Consider the following 12,210-nt stretch of genomic DNA (forward strand, 5'->3'; position numbering starts at 1 on the left):
GCTTGGGGCGGTGAAATGTCTAGAGCCGCCCCTGCCCCCACCCCCACTGCCCTATAGACAGGGCCCCTCAGCGCCATATAGAGGGGCTGCCCCCTGACCCAATGGCGAATGTCCATGCAGCACCATCTGACTGGGCTGGGCCTCAGGCTGCCCCGGGGGCTGGGGTGCCAGTGCGACTCCCCTGGCAGGTTCTGCCCACCCACATTCTCACCCCTGGGGCTTTGTCTGTGCTCACTGGTGAGCTGCTCTCTCCTCTCAGCCCCCTGGGGTCAGGTCTTGCCCCCCAGAGCTTCAGCCAGCTTGAGCCCCCTGGGCTCCCAGCCCTTCGCCACAGCCTCCAAGAATCACAGACTATCAGGGTTGGAAGGGGCCTCAGGAGGTATCTAGTCCAACCCCCTGCTCAAAGCAGAACCAAACCCAACTAAATCATCCCAGCCAGGGCTTTGTCAAGCCTGACCTTAAAAACCTCTAAGGAAGGAGATTCCACCACCTCCCTAGGGAACCCATTCCAGTGCTTCACCACCCTACTGGTGAAAAAGGTTTTCCTAGTAACCAACCTAGACCTCCCCCCCTGCAACTTGAGACCATTACTCCTTGTTCTGCCATCTGCCACCACTGAGAACAGCCGAGCTCCATCCTCTTTGGAACCCGGCTTCAGGTACTTGAAAGCAGCTATCAAATCCCCCCTCGCTCTTCTCTTCTACAGACTAAATAAGCCCAGTTCCCTCAGCTTCTTCTTGTAAGTCATGTGCTCCAGCCACCTGATCATTTTCGTTGCCCTCTGCTGGATTCTCTCCAATTTGACACTAAACTGGGAGGAGTGGTTGATACGCTGGAGGGTAGGGATAGGATACAGAGGGACCTAGACAAATTAGAGGATTGGGCCAAAAGAAATCTGATGAGGTTCAACAAGGACAAGTGCAGAGTCCTGCATTTAGGACGGAAGAATCCCATGCACTGCTACAGACTAGGGACCGAATGGCTGGGCAGCAGTTCTGCAGAAAAGGACCTAGGGGTTACGGTGGACGAAAAGCTGAATATGAGTCAACAGTGTGCCCTTGTTGCCAAGAAGGCTAATGGCATTTTGGGTTGTATAAGTAGGGGCATTTCCAGCAGATCGAGGGATGTGATCATTCCCCTCTATTCGATATTGGTGAGGCCTCATTTGGAGTACTGTGTCCAGTTTTGGGCCCCACACTACAAGAAGGATGTGGATAAATTGGAGAGAGTCCAGCGGAGGGCAACAAAAATGATTGGGGGCTGGAGCACATGACTTATGAGGAGAGGCTGAGGGAACTGGGATTGTTTAGCCTGCAGAAGAGAAGAATGAGGGGGGATTTGATAGCTGCTTTCAACTACCTGAAAGGGGGTTCCAAAGAGGATGGATCTAGACTGTTCTCAGTGGTAGAAGATGACAGAACAAGGAGTAATGGTCTCAAGTTGCAGAGGGGGAGGTTTAGGTTGGATATTAGGAAAAACTTTTTCACTAGTAGGGTGGTGAAGAACTGGAATGGGTTCCCTAGGGAGGTGGTGGAATCTCCTTCCTTAGAGGTTTTTAAGGTCAGGCTTGACAAAGCCCTGGCTGGGATGATTTAGTTGGGTTTGGTCCTGCTTTGAGCAGGGGGTTGGACTAGATGACCTCCTGAGGTCCCTTCCAACCCTGAGATTCTATGATTCTATGATTCAATTTGTCCACACCCCTTCTGTAGTGTGGGGCCCAAAACTGGACACAGTACTCCAGGTGCAGCCTCACCAGTGCTGAATAGAGGGGAATAATCACTTCTCTCGATGCTCCTACTAATACAACCCAAAATGCCGTTAGCCTTCTTGGCAACAAGGGCACACTGCTCACTCATATCCAGCTTCTCGTCCACCGTAACCCCTAGGTCCTTTTCTGCAGAACTGCTGCCTAGCCACTCGGTCCCTAGTCTGTAGCAGTGCATGGGATTCTTCCGTCCCAAGTGCAGGACTCTGCACTTGTCCTTGTTGAACCTCCTCATGTTTCTTTTGGCCCAATCCTCTAATTTGTCTAGGTCACTCTGGACCCTGTCCCTACCCTCCAGCGTATCTACCTCTCCCCCCAGCTTAGTGTCATCTGCGAACTTGCTGAGGCACAGCACACCCTGCCCCATGCTGTCCCCAGCTCATCCTGCCCTGGGGCTGTGGGGCTCAGCCCAAGCCTGCAGTATTCCCTGGAGAGCCCAGGACTGCAGCCATTTGCCCCCCTCTGAGGCTGGGCTGGGTGCCTCCCTCTCCAGTGTGTCCAGATGCTGGGGCTGGAGCCCCTCGCCCCAGACTCTGGTGGCTTGGGGGAGGGGAGCATCCCCCCATGCACTGCGTGGGGCTCCCTTGCTCGCTCTGGGGCTCAGCGAGTAGCAGCAAAACCAGAATCTATTTCTGACCCAGCACTTCCTCCCTCTGTGACCTCGGAGCAGCCCTGCCCCGAGAGCTGCTCCCAGCCCAGGTGCTCACACATGAGGCTAACACCCTTCACCCGATTTGAATCCATTTTGCAAATCAGATTTTGTGGGGCTGTGTCCAAGTGTCACTACTGTCCAGTCGGTCACGTCTCCCCGGAACCCACGACCCAGGGTGGTCACTTAGCCACATACTGCGTGGCCAGATCACCCGATGGGGGAGTGCCCCAAATCCCCTCACTGCCAAGGCTGCTCGTCCAGATTCCCCCTGGGGTCTGTGCCCTAAACCCCTGCCCCCAGGGCTGCACAGCCAGGTGTTGGGCAGCAGTCCACTGGGGAACTATTCAGACCCTCCCAAAAACCAACACGGGAAAGGCGAGCCTGGAAAATGCAAAGGGGACCTGACCACAGGCAAATGAGCTGGGGAAACTGCAGCGGGCGTGGGGACGGGGCGCAGGGCAGCGGCTCAGGGGTCTGGTGTACGGTTCACACAGCGCCGGGGGAAGGGGCAGCGGGCGTGAGGACGGGGCGCAGGGCAGCGGCTCAGGGGTCTGGTGTACGGTTCACACAGCGCCAGGGGACGGGGCAGCGGGCGTGGGGACGGGGCGCAGGGCAGCGGCTCAGGGGTCTGGCGTACGGTTCACACAGCGCCAGGGGACGGGGCAGCAGGCGTGGGGACGGGGCGCAGGGCAGTGGCTCAGGGGCCTGGCGTACGGTTCACACAGCGCTGGGGGAAGGGGCAGCGGGCGTGGGGACGGGGCGCAGGGCAGCGGCTCAGGGGTCTGGCGTACGGTTCACACAGCGCCAGGGGACGGGGCAGCGGGCGTGGGGACGGGGCGCCGGGCAGTGGCTCAGGGGCCTGGCGTACGGTTCACACAGCGCTGGGGGAAGGGGCAGCGGGCGTGGGGACGGGGCGCAGGGCAGTGGCTCAGGGGCCTGGCGTACGGTTCACACAGCGCTGGGGGAAGGGGCAGCGGGCGTGGGGACGGGGCGCAGGGCAGCGGCTCAGGGGTCTGGCGTACGGTTCACACAGCGCTGGGGGAAGGGGCAGCGGGCGTGGGGACGGGGCGCAGGGCAGCGGCTCAGGGGCCTGGCGTACGGTTCACACAGCGCCAGGGGACGGGGCAGCGGGCGTGGGGACGGGGCGCAGGGCAGCGGCTCAGGGGTCTGGCGTACGGTTCACACAGCGCCAGGGGACGGGGCAGCGGGCGTGGGGACAGGGCGCAGGGCAGTGGCTCAGGGGCCTGGCGTACGGTTCACACAGCGCTGGGGGAAGGGGCAGCGGGCGTGGGGACGGGGCGCAGGGCAGCGGCTCAGGGGTCTGGCGTACGGTTCACACAGCGCTGGGGGAAGGGGCAGCGGGCGTGGGGACGGGGCGCAGGGCAGCGGCTCAGGGGTCTGGCGTACGGTTCACACAGCGCCAGGGGACGGGGCAGCGGGCGTGGGGACGGGGCGCAGGGCAGCGGCTCAGGGGCCTGGCGTACGGTTCACAGTGCTGGGGGAAGGGGCGTTTTCTGGTTACTGTTTTACTCATGGCCTCCAACAGCATCGCCCCCACCTGCGGTCTCGGGGGGAGGAGCTGGCTCTCGGCGGCCAGCGCCATGGGCTTCGGGACGGAGCTGTGCGGCCCCCAGGCACACAGCGCCCTGCTGCAGCTGCAGGACTCTGAGCTGCGCCTCCTGGAGCTGATGAAGAAGTGGATGGTGCAGCGAGCCAAGAGCGACAGGGAGTACGCGGCCCTGCTGCACAACGCGTTCTGCCAGCTGGAGAAGCAGGAGTGCTTCGGGCAGCCCCCACCAGGAGACTACAAAAGCCAGATCAGCGAGGTAGGAAGCCTGCCCCAGGCTGGGTCAGGTCTGTATGCCCAGCCCCTGCAGCCATCCAGCCCCTGACCCCTGGGCAGCAGAACGCCAGGTGTTGCAGCCTCAGTTAGACATGAGAGGGGCTGGGTGTCTCCAGCCGAATGGGTCCCCTGGAGAACAGCAGCCCATCCGCACCTGTTCCCAGCTCGGGTCCCTTTGCGGCAGTGTGCTGTGCAGTCCGGGTCACTGGCACGCTGCGGGCACGGCCTGGCGAGCTGGGGGAGATGGCACGCTGCGGGCACAGCCTGGCGAGCTGGGGGAGCTGGCACGCTGCGGGCACGGCCTGGCGAGCTGGGGGAGCTGGCACGCTGCGGGCACGGCCTGGCGAGCCGAGCTGGAGGAGGCAAAGGGGCCGGGGGAGCTGGCACGCTGCGGGCACGGCCTGGCGAGCCAAGCTGGAGGAGGCAAAGGGGCCGGGGGAGCTGGCACGCTGCGGGCACGGCCTGGCGAGCCAAGCTGGAGGAGGCAAAGGGGCCGGGGGAGCTGGCACGCTGCGGGCTGTGGCTCGTGCTGGCTCCAAAGACCCCAACAGAAACCCCTTTGCGCCTCCCTGTTCCTGGGGTGGGTGTCAGCAGAACCCGGCTGTGCAAGGGTTCAGAAGGCAGCCAGTACACCCAGGGCCCTGAGTACTGTGGGGCCATCGCAGGACCCTGGGCCCCCTCCCCGTGCTCGGTTCTGGCTACCCTGGGCCCCGGGGGGGAAGCGCTGGCTGGAGCTCTGAGGGGGTCTAGCTGATGCTGTGGGCCAGACTCAGGAAGTGCAAAGGCAGGTGAAAGCCCCCCCTGGGCTTTACTCTGAGCCAGGCCAGGCTGGGCCTGCAGAGGTGCTGCTGATTGGGGGTGGGCCTGGTGCCATCCCTGAGTGCCCTTGGGCGCAGCACAGCAGGTACCTGCAGCCCTGCTGTGACGCTTCCCGCCGGTACCCAGGGCTGTGGGCACCTCGTTCCCACCTGCCCTCAGCTCCCCGACCCCCTGCTCCAGCTCCAGCCCAACAACACTCTCGCTTTCCAGGTTAGCACCAGCCCCCAGCCCTAGGCTATGAGCATCTCCCAGCCCTGGGGACAAGCCTCAGAGCCGGGTCAGCTGACAGGCTGTGGGCTACCACTGGCAGTGTTTGGGCTTGGGTCGGAGAGCAGGGCTTGGAGCCCCCCCGTTTCAAAGCCCACACTCCAGCCATCTGCACTGCGATTTCATAGTCCGGCAGCCCATGCCGCACGAGAGTCAGCTGGCCCAGGCCCAGGCCAGGCGCGGCCGTGCCGTGCCGTGGGGACCCTCCTAGGACGCCCAGCTCCTTTGGTCCCAAAGGCAGAGCCCCTGGCCTAGCCGTTACCCCGCAGACCCCGGCGCTTCGCCAGAGACGGAAAGCAGACGGTTGTTTAACAGACTCGAAGGAGAACAAGCAGGAATAGTGGGAACAAAGGGCTCCGGGTCAAATCTGAACTCACATCTAGAGCCCGGTCCTAGCTAATCAACCCACGTCATAGCATCAGCGAAGACGCTCCCTCCCCCAAGACCCTTCCATTGCCTGACAGCCAGGCTGGGCTGTGAGCGTCGGCTCTTGGGCAACCTGCTGTCGGCCTGCAGCCTCGGTGGAAGGATCCAGGCGTTGTCTGTCTCTACAGGCAGCATCCAAAGGTGCACTGGCTGCACTTGCCACCCGGCTAGCCCCTGCTGCTTGGGTTTCCTGGCCGGGGCGGGTCTCCCCCGGAGACTTTACCCTCACTTGATTAGCCCGGTGCTCAGACTAAATGGGCGCCCCCGTGGCCCCTGAAGGGCTCAGGACACATGTACACAGACAGACAGACACAGACGGACCGACAGCTCAGCCCCAGGCCCAGGACACATCACAATCAGGAGAGCTCTGGAGCTCCTGCTGTGGTAGCCGCAAGGAGGGCGGCCAGTGGGAGCCAGGCGTTCAGTAGGGACCTCATGGGACACTGGGGTGACCCAGTATGTACCTGCCGCCCCAGGGGCTCACTTACCCCCGGGCACTTCTGTGCCCTCTGCAAGCTGGCACCAAGAGGGCCTGGGTCAGAGATCTCAGTCACCCCCGGATCCCAGCTGGGCCCCTGGAGTCTGCTCAGGCTCCCCCATTGCCCTCCCCTGGGCTTCCCCATATTCTGCCGCACGAGCTCCCCTGCCTGCACGTTACAGCCTCCCCCCCACACTCCCAGTCCCCCATCGCTCCCTCCTTTTCTTCCAGCCCCCCTGTGCTTCCAGGTCCCCTGATTCCCCCTGAGCTTCCGCGTCTTTCCAGCCCCCAAGCGCCCCCATGCTGCCGGCCCCCCTGAGCTCTCCCCTCTCCTGGCAGTCCTGGTGGGTGCTGGCGAACCAGACGGAGGTGCTGAGCCAGATCCTGCGGCGCCATGCGGAGGACCTGGCCGCTGGGCCCCTGAACAAGCTGAGCCTGCTGATCCGCGACAAGCAGCAGCTCCGCAAAGCCTACAGCGATCAGTGGCAGCAGCTGAACCAGGACTACGTCAGGGTAGGAAGGGCCCACTGCCCCCACCAGCAGGGCCCCCAGGGACCCCCCAACCCTTGGGGCTGCTCCAGGGCGCCCGGCCAGCCCCACAGGAGCTGGGGGCAGTGTGGAGTGGCAGGTGGGAGGCCCTCTCTGCCATGGGGTCGGGTGTTTCCTCGCCTGGGAGACGCCTTCTTCCCTGGGGCAACTGCAGCCTGGCACCCTCATTCCCGGGCTGCCCGCTGAACCAGGCGTGGGATAGTCTGCAGGGAGCGAGGTGCCTCTGGCTCCGGCCACCTCTCTGCCGGCTCTGCCCCCCCCCGGCCTCCCCTGGGCTCTGCCCGCCCCCGCACGGCCTCTGCCTGCCCCCCCCGGCCTCCCCTGGGCTCTGCCCGCCCCCCCGGCCTCCCCTGGGCTCTGCCCGCCCCCGCACGGCCTCTGCCTGCCCCCCCGGCCTCCCCTGGGCTCTGCCCGCCCCCCCGGCCTCCCCTGGGCTCTGCCCGCCCCCGCACGGCCTCTGCCTGCCCCCCCCCCGGCCTCCCCTGGGCTCTGCCCGCCCCCGCACGGCCTCTGCCTGCCCCCCCGGCCTCCCCTGGGCTCTGCCCGCCCCCGCACGGCCTCTGCCCGCCCCCCCGGCCTCCCCTGGGCTCTGCCCGCCCCCGCACGGCCTCTGCCTGCCCCCCCCCGGCCTCCCCTGGGCTCTGCCCGCCCCCCGGCCTCCCCTGGGCTCTGCCCGCCCCCGCACGGCCTCTGCCTGCCCCCCCCCGGCCTCCCCTGGGCTCTGCCCGCCCCCCCGGCCTCCCCTGGGCTCTGCCCGCCCCCGCACGGCCTCTGCCCGCCCCTGGCCTCCCCTGGGCTCTGCCCGCCCCCGCACGGCCTCTGTCTGCCCCCCCGGCCTCCCCTGGGCTCTGCCCACCCCCGCACGGCCTCTGCCCGCCCCTAGCCTCCCCTGGGCTCTGCCCGCCCCCGCACGGCCTCTGCCTGCCCCCGGCCTCCCCTGGGCTCTGCCCGCCCCCGCACGGCCTCTGCCTGCCCCCCCAGCCTCCCCTGGGCTCTGCCCGCCCCCGCACGGCCTCTGCCTGCCCCCGGCCTCCCCTGGGCTCTGCCCGCCCCCGCACGGCCTCTGCCTGCCCCCCCCCCCGGCCTCCCCTGGGGTCTGCCCGCCCCCGCAGGGCCTCTGCCTGCCCCCCCCGGCCTCCCCTGCCCCCCCGGCCTCCCGCACGGCCTCTGCCCGCCCCTGGCCTCCCCTGGGCTCTGCTCTGCCCGCCCCACGGCCTCCCCCAGCTCTGCCCGGCCCCCCCCCCCGGCCTCCCCTGGGCTCTGCCCGCCCCCGCTCGGCCTCTCCCGCCCCCCCGGCCTCCCCTGGGCTCTGCCCGCCCCCGCTCGGCCTCTGCCCGCCCCCCCGGCCTCCCCTGGGCTCTGCCCGCCCCCGCTCGGCCTCTCCCGCCCCCCCGGCCTCCCCTGGGCTCTGCCCGCCCCCGCACGGCCTCTCCCGCCCCCCCGGCCTCCCCTGGGCTCTGGCCGACCCCGCGTGGCCTCTGCCCCCCCCGGCCTCCCCTGGGCTCTGCCCGCCCCCGGACGGCCTCTGCCTGCCCCCCCGGCCTCCCCTGGGCTCTGCCCGCCCCCGGCACGGCCTCTGCCCGCCCCTGGCCTCCCCTGGGCTCTGCCCGCCCCCGCACGGCCTCCGCCTGCCCCCCCGGCCTCCCCTGGGCTCTGCCCGCCGACCCACGGCCTCTGCCTGCCCCCGGCCCCCCCGGGGCTCTGCCCGCCCCCGCACGGCCTCTGCCTCCCCCCCCGGCCTCCCCTGGGCTCTGCCCGCCCCCGCACGGCCTCTGCCCGCCCCTGGCCTCCCCTGGGCTCTGCCCGCCCCCGCACGGCCTCTGCCCACCCCCGGCCTCCCCTGGGCTCTGCCCGCCCCCGCACGGCCTCTGCCCGCCCCCCCGGCCTCCCCTGGGCTCTGCCCGCCCCCGCATGGCCTCTGCCCGCCCCCCCCGGCCTCCCCTGGGCTCTGCCCGCCCCCGCACGGCCTCTGCCCGCCCCCCCGGCCTCCCCTGGGCTCTGCCCGCCCCTGGCCTCCCCTGGGCTCTGCCCGCCCCCGCACGGCCTCTGCCCGCCCCCCCCCCGGCCTCCCCTGGGCTCTGCCCGCCCCCCCACGGCCTCCCCCCAGCTCTGCTCGCCCCCACCATGGCTCTGCCCGCCCCCCACTATGTCCTCCGGCCTCTGGCCACCCCCTACGGCCTCCCTGGCTCTGCCCGCCCTCCCCCCATGGACTTCCATGACTGCCTGCCCCCTGCATAGCTCCCCCAGGCTCTACCTGCCCCCCACTATCTCCACCGGCTTCTGCCTGCACCCCCACAGCCTCCCCCAGCTCTGCCCATCCCCCGCATTGCCCTGGCCTCTGCCCAGCCCCCCAATAACCCCTCTGGTCTCTGTCCTGCCCCCCAGGCATCTCCCTTGGGGCTCTGCCCAGCCCCTGCAGTGGGGCAGATGAGGTTACGCCCCTCACACCAAGTGCTTGTGTCATTCACAGACGAGCCAGCAAGAGCTGGAGAAGCTGAAGTCGCAGTACCGGAGCCTGGCCCGGGACAGTGCCCAGGCCAAGCGCAAGTTCCAGGAGGCCAGCAAAGGTGGGTGCCCTGCCCCACCCCTGCCCCACGCTGCTCCCAGCCTGAGCTGGGGGGAGTGGCACTGAGGGGGGCACCGAGCATGCTCGGGACGCCAGTAATGGGGCTGCTCTGCCTGAGGCCAGGCCTGACCCCCAAACTCCCTGCGCCTCTGCCACCCCCTGGCTCCGGCTGCCAGCAAGGCCCTTCTGTCCCAGAGTCCCCGGGCGATGCTCTGGCACTGCCCCCTATGCAGCCAGCCAGGACCCTGCGGGAGCCTCCTCTCTGTGAGCAGAGTATCAGAGGGGAGCCGGGTTAGTCTGGAGCTGTAAAAGCAGCAGAGTCCTGTGGCACCTTATAGACTAACAGACGTATTGGAGCAGGAGCTTTCGTGGTGAATGCACCCGACGAAGTGGGGATTCACCCACGAACGCGCATCGTCTATAAGGTGCCACAGGACTCTCTGGGAGCAGACTGGCTCCAGGGCAAGCAGCTCCCACAGCTTCGACCTTCCTGGGTCTCTCCTTGGAGCATTCAGCATCCCCCGCCCCTCCGGGTGCTTCCCCCAGCGAGTCCGCCCAGGCGGGGTCCTGGGGCAGCCAGAGGGTCCTGCCCCCTCACGTCGCAGTCAGACGGGACTCTCAGTCAGCGTAAAATGGAAGGTTTATTAGTAGACAGGAACACAGCGTAGGGCAGAGCTCGTTAGCACAGAAATCAGTGACTTTCAGCCAAGCCCATCTTGGGGGGAGGAGAGCCCCCTGCACCCCAAGCCAGCTGACTGACCCCTGCCCTGCCCGTTTCTCCTTCTCCTCCTCCGGCCTTTGTCTCCCTTCCTGGGCCAGAGTCACCTGGTCGCATCCCCCTCCTGGGTCTCAGGTTACCGAGGGGCGGGCACAGCATCCCTGCAGGCAGCTGGAGGGACCCCCACAAAGGTCACACACATATTCCCACCACATAGACACTGGTGCAAAAGACAGGGAAACTGAGGCGCACACGGCATTCATGCAAACAATGACTCACACTCACCAGAACAAGGGAAAATCCCACTTCCTCGCACCTTCCCAACCCTGCCTGCTGTTCTGGTCTGTGACCCCGCCGGCCAGTCCCCCGGGCTGCGCTCCCTAGAGTAGCCAACTTTCTAATCACACAAAACCAAACACCCCTGCCCCGCCCCTTCTCCGAGGCCCCCCCCTTGCTCCATTTCCCACCCCCCACACACTTTCACTGGGCTGGGGAAGGGGGAGTGAAGGCTCCGGCAGGGGGTGAGGCCAAGGATGAGGGGTTTGGGATGTGGAAGGGGACTCCACGCTGGTCCGGGGCTTGGGGTGCATGCGGGGGCTTGGGGTGCCTCAAAGCACATGAGCGGCCAGGCAGTTCAGCAGGGTGCATGCTGCCTTTGCACCCGCAGGCACCACCCCCTGCAGCTCCCATTGGTCGCAGTTCCCGGCCAATGGGAGCTGTGGAGCCGGCGCTCAGGGCAGAGGCAGCGCACAAAGCCTCTCAGGCCCTGATTGCCCCAGCACCTAGGGACCGCAGGGACCTGGCGGCTGCTTCCGGGAGCCGCGCAGAACTAGAGCAGGCAGGGAGCCTGCCTTAGCCCCGGGCTCCTGCCGGGCCACTAGCTGGACTTTTAACAGCCTGACGGCCAGGGTCCCTTTTCGACCGGGAGTTCCAGTCAAAAACTGGACACCTGGCTACGGCAGCGCGCCCTTCCCGCCGGCAGGGGCCGCGGGGAATCGGGCTGGGGGGCCCCTCCCAGGACTTCCCCAGCTGCCGCTCTCCCCCCAGACAAGGACCGGGACAAGGCCAAGGACAAGTACGTGCGGAGCCAGTGGAAGCTCTACGCCCTGCACAACCAGTACGTGCTGGCCATCCAGGCCGCCGAGCTGCACCGTACGCTGTACTTCCAGCAGGCGCTGCCCGCCCTGCACCGCTCCCTGCATGGCCTGCACCAGGAGATGGCGCTCGTCCTGTAAGAGCCCCGGGCATCCCCACCCCCCGCCGGCATCCCCATCCCGCACCGGCACACCCAGCCCTGCTGCCGGCATCCCCACCCCCTGCCGGCATCCCCACCCCTCGCCGGCACACCCAGCCCCAGCTGCCAACATACCCAGCCCTGCCGCCAGCATCCCCACCCCGCACCCTCGCTGCTGGTATCCCCACCCCCCGCCGGCATCCCCACCCCCCGCCGGCATCCCCATCCCGCACCGGCACCCCCAGCCCTGCTGCCGGCATCCCCACCCCGCACCCTCGCTGCTGGTATCCCCACCCCCCGCCGGCATCCCCACCCCCCGCCAGCATCCCCATCCCGCACCGGCACCCCCAGCCCTGCTGCCGGCATCCCCCCCCCTCACCCTCGCTGCTGGTATCCCCACCCCCCGCCGGCATCCCCACCCCCCGCCGGCACACCCAGCCCTGCCGCCGGCATCCCCACCCCCTGCCAGCATCCCCACCCCCCGCCGGCACACCCAGCCCTGCCGCCGGCATCCCCACCCCCTGCCGGCATCCCCACCCCTCGCCGGCACACCCAGCCCCAGCTGCCAACATACCCAGCCCTGCCGCCGGCATCCCCACCCCGCACCCTCGCTGCTGGTATCCCCACCCCCCGCCGGCATCCCCATCCCCCGCCGGCACACCCAGCCCTGCCGCCGGCATCCCCACCCTGCACCCTCGCTGCTGGTATCCCCACCCCCTGCCGGCATCCCCACCCCCCCGCCGGCATACTCACCCCCCTGCCGGCATACCCACCCCCTCCACCAGCATCCCCAGCCCCCGCCCCCGGCATCCCCACCCCACTGCCGGCACACCCAGCCCCAGCTGCCAACATACGCAGCCCTGCCACCGGCATCCCCACCCCGCACCCTCGCT

The 12,210-nt window shown here is 67.7% G+C and overlaps 1 protein-coding gene across 2 annotated transcripts in view; it reads left to right on the forward strand.

The window, feature by feature from the left end:
• The window catches only part of FES (FES proto-oncogene, tyrosine kinase), a 38,327-nt gene that overhangs the window by 2,688 nt on the left and 23,429 nt on the right, over positions 1–12,210 (forward strand). For both annotated transcript variants that reach the window (XM_044980996.1, XM_044980997.1), the window contains 4 exons: positions 3,964–4,243; positions 6,590–6,763; positions 9,270–9,366; positions 11,131–11,314. In XM_044980996.1, coding sequence (XP_044836931.1) covers positions 4,019–4,243; positions 6,590–6,763; positions 9,270–9,366; positions 11,131–11,314 — 680 coding nt within the window. In that variant the 5' untranslated portion in view covers positions 3,964–4,018. The remainder of the gene's footprint in view (positions 1–3,963; positions 4,244–6,589; positions 6,764–9,269; positions 9,367–11,130; positions 11,315–12,210) is intronic.

Source organism: Mauremys mutica, chromosome 11, assembly GCF_020497125.1.
Source record: "Mauremys mutica isolate MM-2020 ecotype Southern chromosome 11, ASM2049712v1, whole genome shotgun sequence".
In the NCBI taxonomy this organism is placed as follows: Eukaryota; Metazoa; Chordata; order Testudines; family Geoemydidae; genus Mauremys; species Mauremys mutica.